The sequence below is a fragment of the Strigops habroptila genome, chromosome W (genome assembly GCF_004027225.2).
Source record: "Strigops habroptila isolate Jane chromosome W, bStrHab1.2.pri, whole genome shotgun sequence".
Taxonomy (NCBI): Eukaryota; Metazoa; Chordata; class Aves; order Psittaciformes; family Psittacidae; genus Strigops; species Strigops habroptila.
This window is the reverse complement of record NC_044301.2, coordinates 4,174,652-4,192,113: the sequence shown is the minus strand read 5'-3', so window position 1 is coordinate 4,192,113 and position 17,462 is coordinate 4,174,652. Positions and strand designations below refer to the sequence as shown.

General features: G+C 44.0%; 1 protein-coding gene and 1 long non-coding RNA gene across 5 annotated transcripts in view; one reads left to right on the top strand and one right to left on the bottom strand.

Moving 5' to 3' along the window:
• Positions 1–17,462, top strand: part of LOC115618977 (spindlin-Z) — a 75,308-nt gene that overhangs the window by 40,288 nt on the left and 17,558 nt on the right. For all 4 annotated transcript variants that reach the window (XM_030510990.1, XM_030510992.1, XM_030510994.1 and 1 more), the window contains one exon: positions 11,467–11,515. In XM_030510990.1, coding sequence (XP_030366850.1) covers positions 11,467–11,515 — 49 coding nt within the window. The remainder of the gene's footprint in view (positions 1–11,466; positions 11,516–17,462) is intronic.
• LOC115618979 lies at positions 84–10,999 on the bottom strand. The gene is made up of 3 exons (XR_003994888.1): positions 10,989–10,999; positions 10,794–10,796; positions 84–188 (listed from the first exon to the last, which is right to left on the bottom strand). It is a non-coding gene; the product is annotated as an uncharacterized LOC115618979 (long non-coding RNA).

Sequence of the window (17,462 nt, the reverse complement as noted above, 5' to 3'; positions counted from 1 at the left end):
CCTGGGCCTTTAAGAAATAAATCTTATGGCACCATGGCACCCCAGAAAGAATTGAGTCAGACAGTGGGACTAATTTACGGAATAACCTCACAGACACTTGGGCCAAAGAGCATGGCATTGAGTGGGTATATCACATCCCCTACCATGCACCAGCCTCCGGGAAAATCAAATGGTGCAATGGGCTGTTCCTCTGGTGCACATAAAGAATTTGTTGGGGAAGACAGTCAGGGTTATTCCTCCTTCAGGTAAAGGCAAACCCACTCGTGGGGTTGCCTTTGCTCAGGGACCTGGGTATACTTGGTGGGTAATGGGGGAAGATGGGGAAGTCCAATGTGTACCTCAAGGGGATTTAATTTGGGGGAAAACAACCAATGAACTCAATTGTATGCTGTTGCCTGCTCTATAACACTTTTATAGCCCACCAGCTAGATATCTTCAGGTCACCCGCAACTGACCCCGACTTCCCTCCAATCATCACCACAAGAAAGAATGAACTTTGATGAAACCAGGCGAGCTCAGCAGTGACCAGATGATTTCGGCAGTGTCATCAGCACCCCTTGTTATTTCCCTTATCATTATTATTGTTAGTGGTGGTAGTAGTTGTTTTGTATTATACCTTAGTTACTGGACTGTTCTTATCTCAACCCGTGGGAGTTATATTCTTCTGATTCTCCTCCCCATCCCTTCGGGAGCGGGGGGAGGAGGAAGGAGGGGAGTGAGTGAGCGGCTGCGTGGTTCCGAGTTACCGTCTGGGCTTAAACCACAACACTTGTTCTGTCACAGTTTGACTCTGCTCCTTATTACCCAGAAACATAAACCAAACCAAATCAGTTTGTGTGTTCCGTTTTTTTGTTTTTCAGTATTAACTTCTGCATTCATATTCATGGCAACTTAGTTGTACAGAGTTTATTTTGAATGATGTCTAAAATATGGAATTTCATGGAATGTGCTGGTTAGAACAGTAGCACTTGTTGTTCCATAGTCAGAAGGTAAAGGGTATGAACTAAAATCCATAAAACGACATATATGCTCTATAGAATATGATAACTCTCCAGTATTGTTCTCTTACTGTTAGCGTCTTTGAAGTCACATTATTGCTTGAGACCAAACTGTACTTGACCCTAAAAGACTTGATACACTATTTTTTCAATTTAAAGATTTGTGTGAACATATTGCCCTTGAAATTGTTGAGAAATTTTTAAATGTCTGTCTTTGAATTGGGCACTCTGACAGGAAATGACTGATGCGAATCATGCTTTTATCACAAGCTATTTAGGTGGTACTAGAGGTTTCAGGATAATTTGTGTAAGCAAGGTTTTTTGTTATGTTTCGCATTCTCTACTAACGGAGATAATCAGCAACATATACATTAAAAATTAATATAATAATATTTTTATCTACTCTCAGATGTCGTTAAGATATAGTAAGACTTAGAACATCATACATTTACAAATAAAGGTCTTTATAAAGAAACTCTACAAGATGTTTGGAATTCTAAATTGAGAAAGAGAAGTCCTCTGCACAGCTCCTTTGTTTCCTTAGTGTCGTGGTTTAAGCCGAGCCAGTGACTCAGAACCACGCAGCCGCTCGGTCACTCCTCCCCTTCTTCTTCCCCCTGCTCCCGGAGGGATGGGGAGGAGAATCTAAAGAATGTAACTCGAACGAGGTGAGATAAGAACAGTCCAGTAATTAAGGTATAATACAAAACCACTACTACTAATCCCACCAATAATAATAGTGATAAGGGAAATAACAAGGGGAGAGAATACAATTGCTCACCACCCACCGACCGATACCCATCCTGACCCGAGCAGCAATCTGGGCCTTCCGGGTAACTCCCTCCAGTTTATATACTGGGCATGACATGCTGTGGTATGGAATACCCCTTTGGCTAGTTTGGGTCAGGTGTCCTGTCTCTGCTTCCTCCCGGCTTCCCCTCCTCCCTGGCAGAGCATGAGACTGAGAAAGCCCTTGGTCAGAGTGAACATTATTTAGCAACAACTAAAAACATCGGTGTTATCATCATTGTTCTCAGGCTAAAGTCAAAACCACAGCACTGCACCAGCTACTAAGAAGGAGAAAAATGACTGCTGTAGCTGAACCCAGGACAGTATCCACCCCTTATTCCATGCCATTCATGTCATGCTCAGATCCCATGTTTTAAAATGTACCATCACTTTTTATCTCATATATGCATACACACACACACACACAAAGAGAGAGATATCATTCCTTAGTCCATGGACCAATCCCTATAAAGTTGCTGAATCCATCCAGTCCATGATGTCAGGCTCCATCTCTTGTAAGAGTCATTCAGTGCAGGAGGGACGGTGTGTAGTGTTGGGTTGTTGTCTGCTGAGGACACCGCTGAACTCGTCTGGTCACTGCTGAGCTCATCTGGTTTCATCAAAGTTCATTCTTTCTTGTGGTGATGATTGGAGGGAAGTCAGGGTCAGTCGATGGTGACCTGAGGACAGTTCTGATGCTGCTGCCAGCTTTTTCCCATGTCTTTATTCTCCGCTGATGATCATGACAGCGCATATCTTCTTTTCAAAGCCCAGAGTGGTGGAGATGTGCATCTAGCTTAAGTGCTATAAAAGTGTTATATAGCAGGCAACAGCATATCATTGAATTCATTGGCTGTTTTCCCCTAAAATTGAATCACCCTGAGGTACACTTTGGACTTCCCCATCTTCCTGCATTACTCACCAAGTATATCCAGGTCCCTGAGCAAAAGCAACCCCACGAGTGGGTTTGCCTTTACCTGAAGCAGGAATAACCCAGACTGTCTTCCCCAACAAATTCTTTCTGTGCACCACAGGAACTTTATCCCCCTCTACAGTACGTAAAAGTTCTGACTGGGCTGGGCCAGCCCTGTTGGCAGATCCCCTAGTGCTGACCAACCAGGTGGCTTTTGGTAAATCTGTATCCCAGTGTTTGAAAGTCCCACCACCCATTGCTTTCAGTGTAGTTTTTAACAGCCCATTGTACTGTTCGATTTTCCCAGAGGCTGGTGCATGGCTGCTCCTGAAGTAGCTGGCGAACGAAGTTGCTAAGCCACTGTCCATCATATTTGAAAAATCATGGCAGTCAGGTGAAGTTCCTTATGACTGGAGGAAGGGTAGTATAAGCCCCATTTTCAAGAAGGGGAAGATGGAATACCCGGGGAGCTACAGACCTGTCAGCCTCACCTCTGTGCCTGGCAAAATCTTGGAGCAGATTCTCCTGGAAAGCATGCTAAGGCACATGAAAAACAACGAGGTGGTTGGTGACAGCCAACATGGCTTCACTAAGGGGAAATCCTGCCTGACCAAATTGGTGGCCTTCTATGATGGGGCTACGGAACTGATGGACAGGGGCAGAGCAGTTGACGTCATCTACCTGGACTTGTGCAAAGCGTTCGACACTGTCCTGCACAACATCCTTGTTTCTAAATTGGAGAGACATCAATTTGATAGATGGACCACTCAGTGGATGAAGAACTGGCTGGATGGTCACATGCAAAGAGTTGTGGTAAACGGATCAATGTCCAGTTGGAAAACAGTAACGAGTAGTGTCCCTCAGGGATCAGTGTTGGGACCAATCCTGTTCAACATCTTTGTCAGCAACATGGACAGTGGGATTGAGTGCACTCTCAGCAAGTTTGCCGACGACACCAAGCTGTGTGGTTCAGTTGATACGCTGGAGGGAAGGGATGCCGTCCAGAGGGACCTGGGCATGCTTGAGACGTGGGCTAATGCCAACCTCTTGAGGTTCAGTAAAGTGAAGTGCAAGGTCCTACACCTGGTTCGGGGCATTCCCAGGCACAGCTACAGGTTGTGTGGAGAAGCAATTCAGAGCAGCCCAGTGGAGAAGGACTTGGGGGTGTTGGTTGACGAGAAACTGAACATGAGCTGGCAGTGTGCACTCGCAGCCCAGAAAGCCAACCGTATCCTGGGCTGCATCAAAAGAAGCCTGACCAGCAGGTCAAAGGAGGTGATCCTGCCCCTCTACTCTGCTCTCATGAGACCCCCCTTGGAGTACTGTGTTTAGTTCTGGTGTCCTCATCATAAGAAGGACATAGATCTATTGGAGCAAGTCCAGAGGAGGGCCATAAGGATGATAAGGGGGCTGGGTCACCTGTCCTATGAAGACAGGCTGAGAAAGTTGGGGCTGTTCAGCCTGGAGAAGAGAAGGCTGCGTGGAGACCTCATAGCAGCAAGGATGCTGGAGAGGGACTCTTTATCAGGGACTCTAGTGATAGGACAAGGGGTAATGGGTTTCAACTTAAGCAGGGGAAGTTCAGTTTAGATATAAGGAAGTTCTTTACTGTGAAGGTTGGTGAGGCATTGGAACAGGTTGCCCAAAGAAGTGATAAATGCTTCATCCCTGGCAGTGTTTAAGGTCAGGTTGGACTGAGCCTTGGGCAACATGGTCTAGCGTGAGGTATCCCTACCCATGGCAGGGGGGTTGGAACTAGGTGATCTTAAGGTGCTTTCCAACCCTAACCGTTTTATGATTCTCTAAGAATGCTGAAAGAGCTGGTGGAGGAGCTCGCCAAGCCACTCTCCATCATCTATCAGCAGTTCTGGTCTAGTGGGCAGGTCCCCGAGGATTGGAGGTTGGGCAATGTGATGCCTCTCTCTACAAAAAGGGCAGGAAGGAGGACCCTGGGAACTAGAGGCCTGTCAGCCTGACCTCAGTGCCAGGGAAGGTCATGGAGCAGTTGATCCTAAATGAGATCATAAAGCATGTGTGGGAAAACCATGGGATCAGGCCCAGTCAGCACAGGTTCATGAAGGGCAGGTCCTGATTGTCCAAACCTGATGTCCTTCTATTACAAGGCGACCTGCCTGGTTGATGAGGGAGAGGCTGTGGACCTTGTCTATTTGAACTTTAGTAAAGCATTTGACACTGTCTCCCACAGCATTCTCCTGGAGAACCTGGCTGCTCATGGCCTGGATAGGTGTATTCTTCACTGAGTAAAAAAGCGGCTGGGTGGCCGAGCCCAAAGAGTGGTGGTAAGTGGTGTCACATCTCCTTGGCGACCAGTCACTAGTGGTGTCCTTCAGGTCTCGGTATTAGGGCTAGTGTTGTTTAGTATCATTACATTGGGCTGTGGCCAATGGTATAAAGTTCAATAAGGCAAAATGCCAGGTTCTGCATTTGGGCCACAACAACCCCATGCAATGCTCCAGGCTTGGGGAAGAGTGGCTGGAAAGCTGCTCGATGGAAAAAGACCTAGGGGTGCTGATCGATGCCTGCTTAACATGAGCCAGCTTTTGCCCAGGCAGCCAAGAAGGCCAATGGCATCCTGGCCTGTATCAGAAATAGCATAGCCAGCAGGACTAGGATAGTTATAATCCCCCTGTACTTGACACTGGAGAGGCCGCACCTCAAATACTCTGTTCAATTCTGGGCCCCTCACTACAAGAGAGACATTGAGGTGCTGGAGCAGGTCCAGAGAAGGGCAAGGAAGCTGATGAAGGGCCTGGAGCACAAGTCTTATGAGGAACTTGTGAGAGACTGATCTGAAATCAGGCTCCGGTGTCCATTGTCTCAAAGATTGGTATGAGAAACTGAGATGGAATTCCACCTATCTTTTGTCTCAGAGATGGGTGGGAGGAGTTGAGATAAGACTCCAATATCCATTGCCTGGGAGAAGGGTGTGAGGAGCTGAACTGGGATTCCACTGTCCATTGCCTGAGGGATGAGCGGGAAAGAGCTAAGACTCTTCCGTCCATTAGGGAATCGGTGCAGAATTGCTGCAGACAGGTGCAGTTGAAGAGCTGACTGCAAGACCAGGGAAACTGGTCCACCAGGAACATGTAATAAGTGACATGAAGAACAGAGGTACTTCCCCAAACTCATTATAAAAGGGGGAAAAAGTAATCACGAAAAGGAGCCATTGCCATGAGGATGACTCCAGGAGGACACCTCCGTGAGGACACTCTCCACCGATGACTACTATGGACCCTGAGGGACACCCTCCGTGATACATCGCCATGAGGGCAACTCCATGAGGACACCTCCAAGGGTACCTTCAAGGGGACAACTCCAGAAGGACGCCTCCGCGAGGACATCCACCTCCAACAACTACTATGGACCCTGAGGGACACCCTCCGTGGTACATCGCCATGAGGGCAGCTCCATCAGGACACCTCCAGGGGTACCTTCAAGGGGACAACTCCAGAAGGACGCCTCCACGAGGACATCCACCTCCAACGACTACTATGGACTCTTGGGGGACACTCTGCTCCAATACTGGCTACGAACCCTGAAGAACTCCCTCCACTGACGACGATGATGACAGATCCCCAGGACACCGCTGGGTCCATGGTGGTGACTATTTCTCTCTCTCTCTCTGCACCCTGAATCCTTGCTTCATTTCCATCCTTTTTCCAATCTGTCCTATCACTATCCCCTTTATTACAATAATTTCCCTTTTTTTATAATTGTCTTTTTGTAATAAACTTACTAATCGATTACAGTACTTGACCTCGTTTGCATCTTAATTTCCCTCTTGGGATCATGAATGAAACAGGGTCTGACACTGGGGTTTTCTCCAGTCGGACCCTGACAGAACGGCTGAGGGAACTGGGTTTGTTTAGTCTGAAGAAGAGAAGGCTCAGGGGGGACATTATTGCTCCCTACAACTATCTGATAGGAGGATGGAGCAAGGAGGTGGCTGATCTCTCCCAAGTAACAAGTGATAGGACAAGAGATAACGGCCTCAAGCTGCACCAGGGGAGGTTAAGATTGGATATTAGGAACAATTTCTTCACCAAAAGGGTGATCATGCATTGGAACAGGCTTCCCAGGGAAGTGGTGGAATCACCGTCCCTGGAAGTGTTCAAAAATGTGTAGGTGAGGCCCTTAGTTACCTGGTTTAGTGGTGGACTTGGCAGTCCTGGGGTAGCGGTTGGACTTGATGATCTTAAAGGTCTTTTCCAACCTAGTTGATTGTATAGTTAGTTTTCTTGTGACTTAAAAGGGCATGAGCCAGGGAGATTTGTTGTTTTGTATGTTTAACATGCTTTGTTACATGTGCTTGATCTGTGTAAGCACTTTGTTTATGATGCTTTATCACTGGACTTGTCTTGATGTCAAAATCCTCACTAATGATTGCAAGGCTCATTGGTATATTGTTTTAGTAGTAATGAAAATACTTTCAGAGTGAGAAATAAAGTAGTACAGGTGACATCTTAATCACCACCCCCTCCACGCCTTTAAAGTTTAAATACAATTCCAATCATCTGGATGCTATAGAACTTGGACCATGCAAATAGTTTGTGCTGTTCTTGCGTTGTTTGGTTTTTTGGGTTGTTGCTTTATTTTTTTTGGGGGGGGGGGAGTGTTTGGGTTTTGTGTGTTGTTTGTGGGGGTTTTTTTTCATTTACATTGTAAAAACTATATTGCTGAGGTAGTTTGCCTGAATAGATTCAGACAGGCAGATTCATTGAGTAATTTTGGTTTGGGCCTTACTCTGTAAGGATAAAACTAAAAGATGTTAAACATAAGGATTTCGTGTTGTTCCATCTCCCTATTTATAGCTGCTATGGGAGAGAAATATTCACTGTTCAGTGAACTTATTTTACAGTTTCAGAGGATGTGAAGTGCAGCACAGTTTAAGCTGAGATGTATTTTGAAGGAGTTTGCATTTCCTCAAGACATTAATGTATTCAGACAGTGCAAAATACATGTGTATTATGGCCAAGTAGGCTTGTAGTCAGTATTAGTATGATTTTGTTAAAATCCTAGAGTGGTTGGGGTTGGAAGGGACCTTTAAAGATCATCTATTTCCACCACCACCCTGCTGCTGCCAGGGACATCTTTCACTAGATTAGGTTACTCAAAGCCCCATCCAACCTCACCTTGAACAGTTCAAGTGATGGGGAATCCACAGCTTCTCTAGGCAACCTGTTCCAGTGTCTCACCACTCTCATCATAAATAATTTCATCCTTCTATCCAGTCTAAATCTACCCTTTTTCCTTTTAAAACCATTACCCCTCTTTGATCCTATTACTACAGGCCCTGGTAAAAAGTCTTTTTCCATCTTTCATATAAGCCCACTTTATATATTGAAAGACCACAGTAAGGTCTCCCTGGAGCCTTCTCTTCTCCAGGCTGGACAATCCCAACTCCCTCAGCCTTTCTTTATAGGAAGAGGTGTTCCAATCTTTTGATCATTTTTGTGGCTCTCCTCCTCTGGACCCACTCCAACAGGTCCATGTCTTTCTTGTCCTGGGATCTTCATGTACCTTGTTATCATCTCTTCTTGTAAGTAGGCTGTATTCGTTGTTCATATAAATGCCATAACTTTGTATTAGACTGGGCACTACCTTAAGCTACCAACACAAGAAACTGAGCAGTATTCAGTTGGCTTTTGTTTAGAACTAGGTACCTGAACAAGCAAGCTCTCGAAATCAGTCAGGAGCTGTCAAGCTCATTTTCACTTGACAGCAAAAAAGGGTAGTCTCCTCTCAAACTCTTAGTTCAGTGTTGTTGTAAATATTTGTTAGTTTGGTGCATGTCATTTCATGCATGGAGATTGTATTTGGATAGCTGAGAAGTTTTGGACATAAGTGAGTGTCCTGGGTTCAGCAGTAGCAGTCATTTTTCTCTTTCTTAGTAGCTGGTGCAGTGCTGTGTTTTTGACTGTAGTCTGAAAACAACGTTGATAACACCAATGTTTTTAGTTGTTGCTAAGTAATGTTTACTCTGATCAAAGACTTTCTCAGTCTCATGCTCTGCCAGGGAGGAGGGGAAGCCAGGAGGAAGCAGAGACAGGACACCTGACCCAAACTGGCCAAAGGGGTATTCCATACCACAGGACGTCATGCCCAGTATATAAACTGGGGGGAAACTCCCCCAGAAGGCCCAGATTGCTGCTTGGGTCAGGCTGGGTATCAGTCAGCAGGTGGTGAGCAATTGTATTCTCTCCCCTTGTTATTTCCCTTATCATTATTATTATTGGTGGTGGTGGTAGTAGTGGTTTTGTATTATGCCTTAGTTCCTGGACTTCTTATCTCAACCTGTGGGAGTTAGTTACATTCTTCCGATTCTCCTCCCCATCCCTCTGGGAGCAGGGGGAGGAAGAAGGAGGGGAGTGAGCGAGCGGCTGCATGGTTCTGAGTTACTGGCTGGGCTTAAACCAGGACAGTTCTTTGTGGCGCCCAAAGTGGGGCTTGAAGGGTTGAGATAATGACAGATCTGACCAGAGTGTGTCTAATCGTATTTGTGATAAGCATTCATTGTTTCGGATTAATGGTCACTCATCACAATGTTGATTTATTTGCTCTCAGAGTTGTTGCGCTTGATCTCGGAGTTTCAGCATGTCGTACCGTACTTACAGCCAGTATTTGCTGTTTTACTGTTTATCGGCTTGGGGGGCCTGGGCTAAGGTTGTTGTTTCACTGTACTTCATGGTAATAACTTGTAATACAATAGACTCATTGATCATGAAACTGGTCTGGCTTGCGTTCCCAGCGTGTTCATCACCTCTATGCTTTGGGAGGTATATAATGGAATTTTTTAACAATTACATATCTTTTTTTTCCTCCTCGGGGGGTCAGAAAAGATATCTGGCTGTAGAGCTTGAGTCCTATAAAAAATAAGAGGTGTCTAAGGTGAGCAGTTACTGAACAGGGCAAACACTCATTCTGAGTAGCATTCATAGCTTCCCCTTTGTGGTTTTTGGAGCTTCAGTAGTAGATCTTCCTTCTGTGTACCTGTAGAGTTCCTTTGGTTTTGTAAGGCTAAATGTGTTGCAATGTATAAGATTCAGAGTCTCTGAGCAGAGGACAAAAAACAAGTTTTGTGCTGAACCACCCTGCTGAACATGTGGGTATTTTTTCTATAGTGTTTTAACTACTTGAGCTGATTTAGTTAAATCTTACTTTGTCTTATCAACGAGTAATGGAAATCATGAAATCTCTGTGTTCAAGTTTTTGTTGTTTTTTTTTTTTTTTTTAGAAGTATGTTTTTAAACTTTTTTCCTTATATGACTAAGAGGTGGTTAATGATATCGTGAGAATGCTTGTTTAGTGGTTGCAGTCAAGTCCCAAGGTCTTTTGGATTTCTATTCGAACTTTTTGTGATATCTTTTATTTTAATTTCTAGCTGATAGTTCTTATAAACATGTTCAAAGTGAAGTTCTATTTATTTGGTCTTTTAATAGTCAAAAATTGCAAATAGAATCTTTACTGTAGCTATTCTCAGAGGGCCTCATTTTTGAAAACTTAAAATTCCAGCTGTTGTTAAAACTGTAAATGCATCTTTTCATTGATTCAGTACAAGCGTGAGTGTTGGAAACAATATATATGTAGTCTTGTTTTAATTCTGCCATTTCTGTCACTTGATATATATCCTCTTTCTCCATCTGAAAATCCTAAGATTAAAATATTTATGAAAACTTTTAAGGCTAATTGCACTTTCAGTGCGTAATTCTTGTGTGACACTATTGCTATTATGAAAATTAATTTTCAAAATACATATGCCAAAGCTATGCTTGGAACAAGAACATAATGTTAAATAATTTGTTTGGATCTGTAGAGAAACCTCAATTAAGTATTTCTCTGTAGGTGTGAATTTAAACATCCACAGATAAAATTCTGAACATGTTTCTACAGATACATGACTGTTTTTTTTACTGATAACATACATGTGTCCAACACTGACTGAGTTCATTTAGATATTCCATATGTAGAGGGTTTAATGTTTAATACCAACTTCGGGTTTTTTGAAGTTATTTGACATTACATGGGACTTTGATTTAGCAGAATGATACAGGAATTTACTTAAATCACAGTACAAACTACATTTAGCAGAGTATAGCAGTTGCAATATACATTTGAATTACAATACAAATGTGATTTCATTACTGGTCTCCATTGTGATGCTGGGCATCCCAAGTCATTGGAAAGGAATAAGTGGGTTGAAATCAGCTCAAGTTTGTTGCTCTTTTCAAAATTCTTTCTGTTACTTGTACAGTTTTTATACCGTATACACTATACTGAGTCTTTATACTCAGTTTTGGCTCTATAATGAGTTTTTATACTCAGTTTGGCTGAGCCACATATACACCCACCCATTTTGTCCTCGCTAGCTCAGGAACATATGTATTTGCTGCTGCTGCTTATTATTATTACCAACTCGAGGGCAGTTACACAGCCATTTGTTTCCCTCAACTGTTGTAGCCATTTATCTAGAACAAAGACTACCTCTTTTGTCTCCTTTGTGTTAAGTTCAGCTTTTTGTAACAGTTTTTCATCAGTCATTCCCTAAATCTTCACTTAGCTTTGTGAGTATATAGCCCTTGCTTGTCTCCTCTGAGCCTCCTTCCATTGTAGGAGCTAATTGATCAGTCAAAACATGAAGTGTTTAATTTTTTTTACTTGAAAAAGAGAACTTTTCTGTAAGATACTTTTTTGACATTGTGTATAAACACACTTCATTGTTCAGTAATTCCATCATTTATATTGTAGGTCATGCAGGAGTCTCTGCAAGCATGATGAAGAAAAGAACCTCCCACAAGTAAGTTGCCAATATCTTTCCTAAAGTATAGTTCTCAATAACTGGAGGTACTGTTCTAGAAATATATCTGTATTGTTCCACTCATTTTGCTCTTGAAAATCATGTGGAATAGTATTCAGTGTATGTGTGTAGAGTCACGCGTTAATTCTTTTAGGAGGACAGTGGGAAAGAATGCACCATTGGTAGAGTTCTAAACATAATTTTGAATGTTACTCTGAGAGAAATTATCCTGTCGATACAATTCTGTAATTTATAATTCAGAGACAAGAGGTTGCAAGCTGGAAATTGGGGGGCACATGTACTCTAGGATTCTTTAGAGCTTTAGTTTTTGAAGAGGATTTTTCACCTTTTATTTTTTTTTAATAATAAAGAACATACTGAAGTACTTGTATAAGGCAGCTGCTATTTGTTTGAAGGATACTTGCTTATCCTATACATTCGTGGCATGTATTCTCTCTACTACATTTTGAAATAGTACCAGCTAAATGCTGGTACTAAATAGTACCAGCTAAATGAGTAAATGTGAGAACATAGAGGTAATAGCTTAGACATGATTGACCTTAGCTAGATGTTGCATTTGGCTACATCTCTGGTAGGTGAACTCTAAAATAAGCTGTGGGAAGGTGAAATTTATTAAAATGCTACTAGTTATATTTTGAGTATGAAGTCCTATAGTGGTGATATACAACATGCATAGATCCAAAGCAATTTGTCTGGCAGAAATATATTCTGTGATTAACATTTGGATTAGTATTAACTGTTTCCTAGATGCAACACCTGATGTAAAACTGCTCTAATTCCTTCCACGAACTCTTCACTATTCAGTCTTGTCTATCTCCTTACAAGGCAAAGATAAACATTTATTTGTCTAGAGACAGGTAGAGTTAAAATTTAATTTCTCTTGTTCTTTTTCAACCGCTCAGAGAAAGGAGTGTATGATGGGAAGACTATCAGAGGTGGGTTGCCTTTTGTACTTGAGGGTGGCTAGATTTATCTTTATTCTTGTGTTGATACACACTTATTTAAATACCTAAATAGGTTGTATATTTTTTAGCATAAAGGCTTTTATGGGGCATGTTAAGTCATGTTCCTAAGTCACATGATTTTGAGGCATTTAACTTAAGCCCCAACTGAGTTTTATGTTAATTTAGCCTAGTTTAATTGTTTAAGAATTGTTTGCTAAAGGTTTTCTTTTGTACCAAACCAAGATGACTTTGTGTGCTGCTCACTGACTTCTCTGAGAATTAACAGTAAGTAGAGCTGTAGATATGTTTATAGTAAACAAGTGGGATATGAATCACTAATTAAAAATGTATGCTGATATTACTGTGAGCTGTTACAGCATACCATGAATAAGTAATGCATCCTTTGTCATTGATTTAGTTATGATGACTTTTACATTCCTCACTTAAAGAAAAAGAGGAGCAAGTCTACTGGCACTTAAGGGCCATAGGGGAGATCCTAAACTAGGTTCAGAAATTCATGAAGGAGGGAAGAGCCAACAGGATGGAACAGGGTGTTGTGGTTTAAACCGAGCTGGTAACTAAATACCACACAGCCATTCACTCACCACCCCCCCACACACTTCCCCTCTTCGTGGACAGGATGGGGAGGAAAATCAAAAGAACGTAAAACCCGCAGGTTGAGATAAAACCAGTTTAATAACTAAAATAAAGTAAAATATAGTGTTAATAGAAATACCAACAATAACAATACCAATAATAATAATAGGAAAAACAAGAAAATAAATGAAAGCACAGGAAACACAAGTGATGTACAATACAATTGCTCACCACCCGCTGACCAATACCCATCCTGTCCTGGAGCAGCGATGGATCCCTTCTGGGGAACTCCCCCAAGCAAGTGCTACTGAGCAACAACTAAAACATTGGTGTGTCATCAGCATTGTTCTCAGACTAAACACAGCACTGTACCAGCTACTAGGAAGAAAAATAACTGTTACAGCTGAAACCAGGACAGTATCCACCCCTTATTCCATACCATTTACGTCGTGCTCGGGTCCCACACTTCCTAAATATACCATCACTTTTCCTGTCTCCTCAGATATATCTATATATATAAACACACATACACACACAGAGATATCATTCCTTAGTCCATGGATCAATCCCTATAAAATTGCGGAATTCATCCAGTCCATGATGTCAGGCTCCATCTCTTGTAATAGTCTTTCAGGGCAGGAGGGACGGTGTGTAGTGTTGGATCGTTGCCTGCTGATGACACCACCAAACTCGTTTGGTCACTGCTGAGCTTGTCTGGTTTTGCAAAATTCGTTCTTTGTTGGAGTGATGATTGGAGGGAAGTCAGGGTCAGTTGCTGGCGACCTGAAGATATCTAGCTGGTGGGTCCACAGCCGCTCGCTCACTCCCCCCCTTTTTCCTCCCCCCGCTCCCGGAGGGATGGGGAGGAGAATCGGAAGAATGTAACTCCCACGGGTTGAGATAAGAGCAGTCCCGCAACTAAGGTATAATACAAAACCACTACTGCTACCACCAATGATAATAATGATTAGTGAAATAACAAGGGGAGAGGATACAATTGCTCACCACCCGCCGACCGACACCCAGCCCAACCCGAGCAGTGATCTGGGCCTTCCGGGTAACTCCCCCCGGTTTATATACTGGGCATGACGTGCTGTGGTACGGAATACCCCTTTGGCTAGTTTGGGTCAGGTGTCCTGTCTCTGCTTCCTCCCGGCTTCCCCTCCTCCCTGGCAAAGCATGAGACTGAGAAAGTCCTTGGTTGGAATAAACATTACTTAGCAACAACTAAAAACATCGGTGTTATCAGCGTTGTTCCCAGGCTGAAAGTTAAAAACCACAGCACTGTACCAGCTACTAAGAAGGAGAAAAATGACTGCTATAGCTGAACCCAGGACACCCAGAGGCTGGTGCATGGTAGGGGATGTGATATACCCACTCAATGCCATGCTCTTTGGCCCAAGTGTCTGTGAGGTTATTCCATAAATTAGTCCCACTGTCTGACTCAATTCTTTCTGGGGTGCCATGGTGCCATAAGATTTATTTCTTAAAGGCCCAGGATAGTGTTCCGGGCAGTGGCGTGGGGTACAGCATATGTTTCCAGCCATCCGGTGGTTGCTTGCACCATGATAAGCACATAGTGCTTGCCTTGGCAGGTTGCTGGGAGTGCAATATAGTCAATCTGTCAGGCCTCCCCATATTTGTACTTCAGCTGTCATCCTCTGTACTAGAGAGGCTTTAACCGCTTGGCTTGCTTAATTGCAGCACGTTTCACATTCATGAACCTTGGCAATACTGTCTGTGGTTAAGTCCACCCCTTGATCACGAGCCCATCTGTATGTTGCATCTCTGCCTTGATGGCCTGAGGTGTCATGGGCCTGTTACCATAAAAGTCAGTCAGAGAAACTCTCTATGACTCAATTTGGAGTTTTAGAAAGCAGGCATTCATTATTGCAGTGCTGGGCGCACAAGTGAATCGTTTCACAAAGGTGAGCACGCCCGATACTTGCCGAGAGCAGCTACATATTTAGCATACTCACGCATATTCATAGCTTTCCCCAGGAACTAATTATAATATTTGCATCCTAATTATGCATGCGCTTTCTTGCTGAGTGAGGGTCTTTGGTGGTCGTTGATAGTCTTCCTCACTGTGTTTACAAAATGACCTCAGTGCTTGCGCACACTTGCGAGGTCCTAGTGCCGAATTAGCAGTTGGTATGTCCTTGCTTCTGTTCTGTTCCAGTCTCTCTCCACGCTGGGTACCACTGCTATCTTGAAGGCTGGCATCCTTGGTCTTATTTATTGTCTCCTTAGTTGTTATCGGTCCCATGATGTTCCTTCCCCCATCAGCCAAACATTCCTTTCTCTCTACATGTTAGCAAGTTAGAACAGTTTGGACTGTTCTACTATGTTAAAGGCACACACACTATTGTTAGTTTAAGATTTAAGGTTACAGGCCCACCAGGCTAAAAATAATTCACCCTTACTTTGCCAATCTAAATCCATCTGAGCCACTTCAATCTTAGCAGCTCGATCCACCTGTTGGTTGTTCTGATGTTCCTCAGTGGCCCAGCTGCTGGGTATGTGAGCATCTACATGGCGTACTTTCACTACCAGGTTCTCGATCAGTACGTGTCAGATGGTAGGGCTGCATTTCCACCCCTGGGCAGTCGATTCCAAGCATACTGGATGCTACTCCAAGTAAAAGCGAACTTTTTTTAGGCAGATCCCCTAGTGTTGACCAACCAGGCGGCTTTTGGTAAATGTGTATGCCAGTGTTTGAAAGTCCCACCACCCATTGCTCTCAGTGTAGATTTTAACACCCCATTGTACCGTTCTATTTTCCCAGAGGCTGGTGCATGGTAGGGGATGTGATATACCCACTCAATGCCATGCTCTTTGGCCCAAGTGTCTATGAGGTTGTTCCGGAAATGAGTCCCATTGTCTGACTCAATTCGCTCCTGGGTGCCATGTTGCCACAAGACTTGTTTCTCAAGGCCCAGGATAGTGTTCCGGGCAGTGCCGTGGGGCACAGCATATGTTTCCAGCCATCCGGTGATTGCTTCCACCATGGTAAGCACATAGCGCTTGCCTTGGCGGGTTGGTGGGAGTGTGATATAGTCAATCTGCCAGGCCTCCCCATACTTGTACTTCAGCCATCGTCCTCCATACCAGAGAGGCTTTAACCACTTGGCTTGCTTAATTGCAGCACATGTTTCACATTCATGAAGAACCTGGGCAATAGTGTCCATTGTTAAGTCCACCCCTCGATCACGAGCCCATCTATATGTTGCATCTCTGCCTTGATGGCCTGAGGTGTCATGGGCCCAGCGGGCTAAGAATAATTCATCCTTATGTTGCCAATCTAAGTCCATCTGAGCCACTTCAATCTTAGCAGCTTTATCCACTTGCTGGTTGTTCCGGTGTTCCTCAGTGGCCCGACTCTTGGGTACATGAGCATCTACGTGGCGTACCTTCGCCACCAGGTTCTGCACCCGGGCAGCGATATCCTGCCACATTGCAGCAGCCCAGATGGGTTTACTTCTGCGTTGCCAGTTGCTCTGCTTCCATTGCTGCAACCACCCCCACAGGGCATTTGCCACCATCCATGAGTCATTATAGAGATAAAGCACTGGCCATTTTTCTCGTTCAGCAATGTCCAAGGCCAGCTGGATGGCTTTCATCTCTGCCAAGTGACTTGATTCACCCTCTCCTTCAGCAATTTCTGCAACTTTTCACAGGGGACTCCACACAGCTGCCTTCCATCTCCGATGCTTTCCCACAGCAGGACCCATCAGTAAACAAGGCATATTGCTTTTCACTCTCTGACAGTTCATTATATGGTGGGGCCTCGTAAGCACGCATCACCTCCTCTTCTGGTGACATCCCAAATTCTTTGCCCTCTGGCCAGTCCATGATGACTTCTAGAATTCCTGGATGACTGGGATTTCCTATTTGAGCTCGTTGTGTAACTAGTGCGGCCCACTTACTCCATGTAGCATCAGTTGCATGATGTGTAGAGGAGACCCTGCCTTTGAACATCCAGCCCAGCACAGGCAACCGGGGTGCCAGGAGGAGCTGTGCTTCAGTTCTGATCACTTCTGAAGCAGCTCGAACCCCTTCATAGGCTGCCAGTATCTCTTTTTCAGTGGGAGTGTAGCTGGCCTCGGATCCTTTATATCCCCGACTCCAAAAGCCAAGGGGTCGACCTCGAGTCTCCCCTGGAGCTTTCTGCCAGAGGCTCCAGGTAGGACCATTCTCCCTAGCTGCGGTATAGAGCCCATTTTTCACATCTGGCCTGGCCCGGACTGGTCCAAGGGCTACTGCATGAAGTCTCTCTCATTTAATTTGTTCAAAGGCTTGTTGTTGCTCAGGGCCCCATTTGAAATCATTCTTCTTCCGGGTCACATGATGGAGAGGGCTTGCAATCAGACTGTAATTTAGGA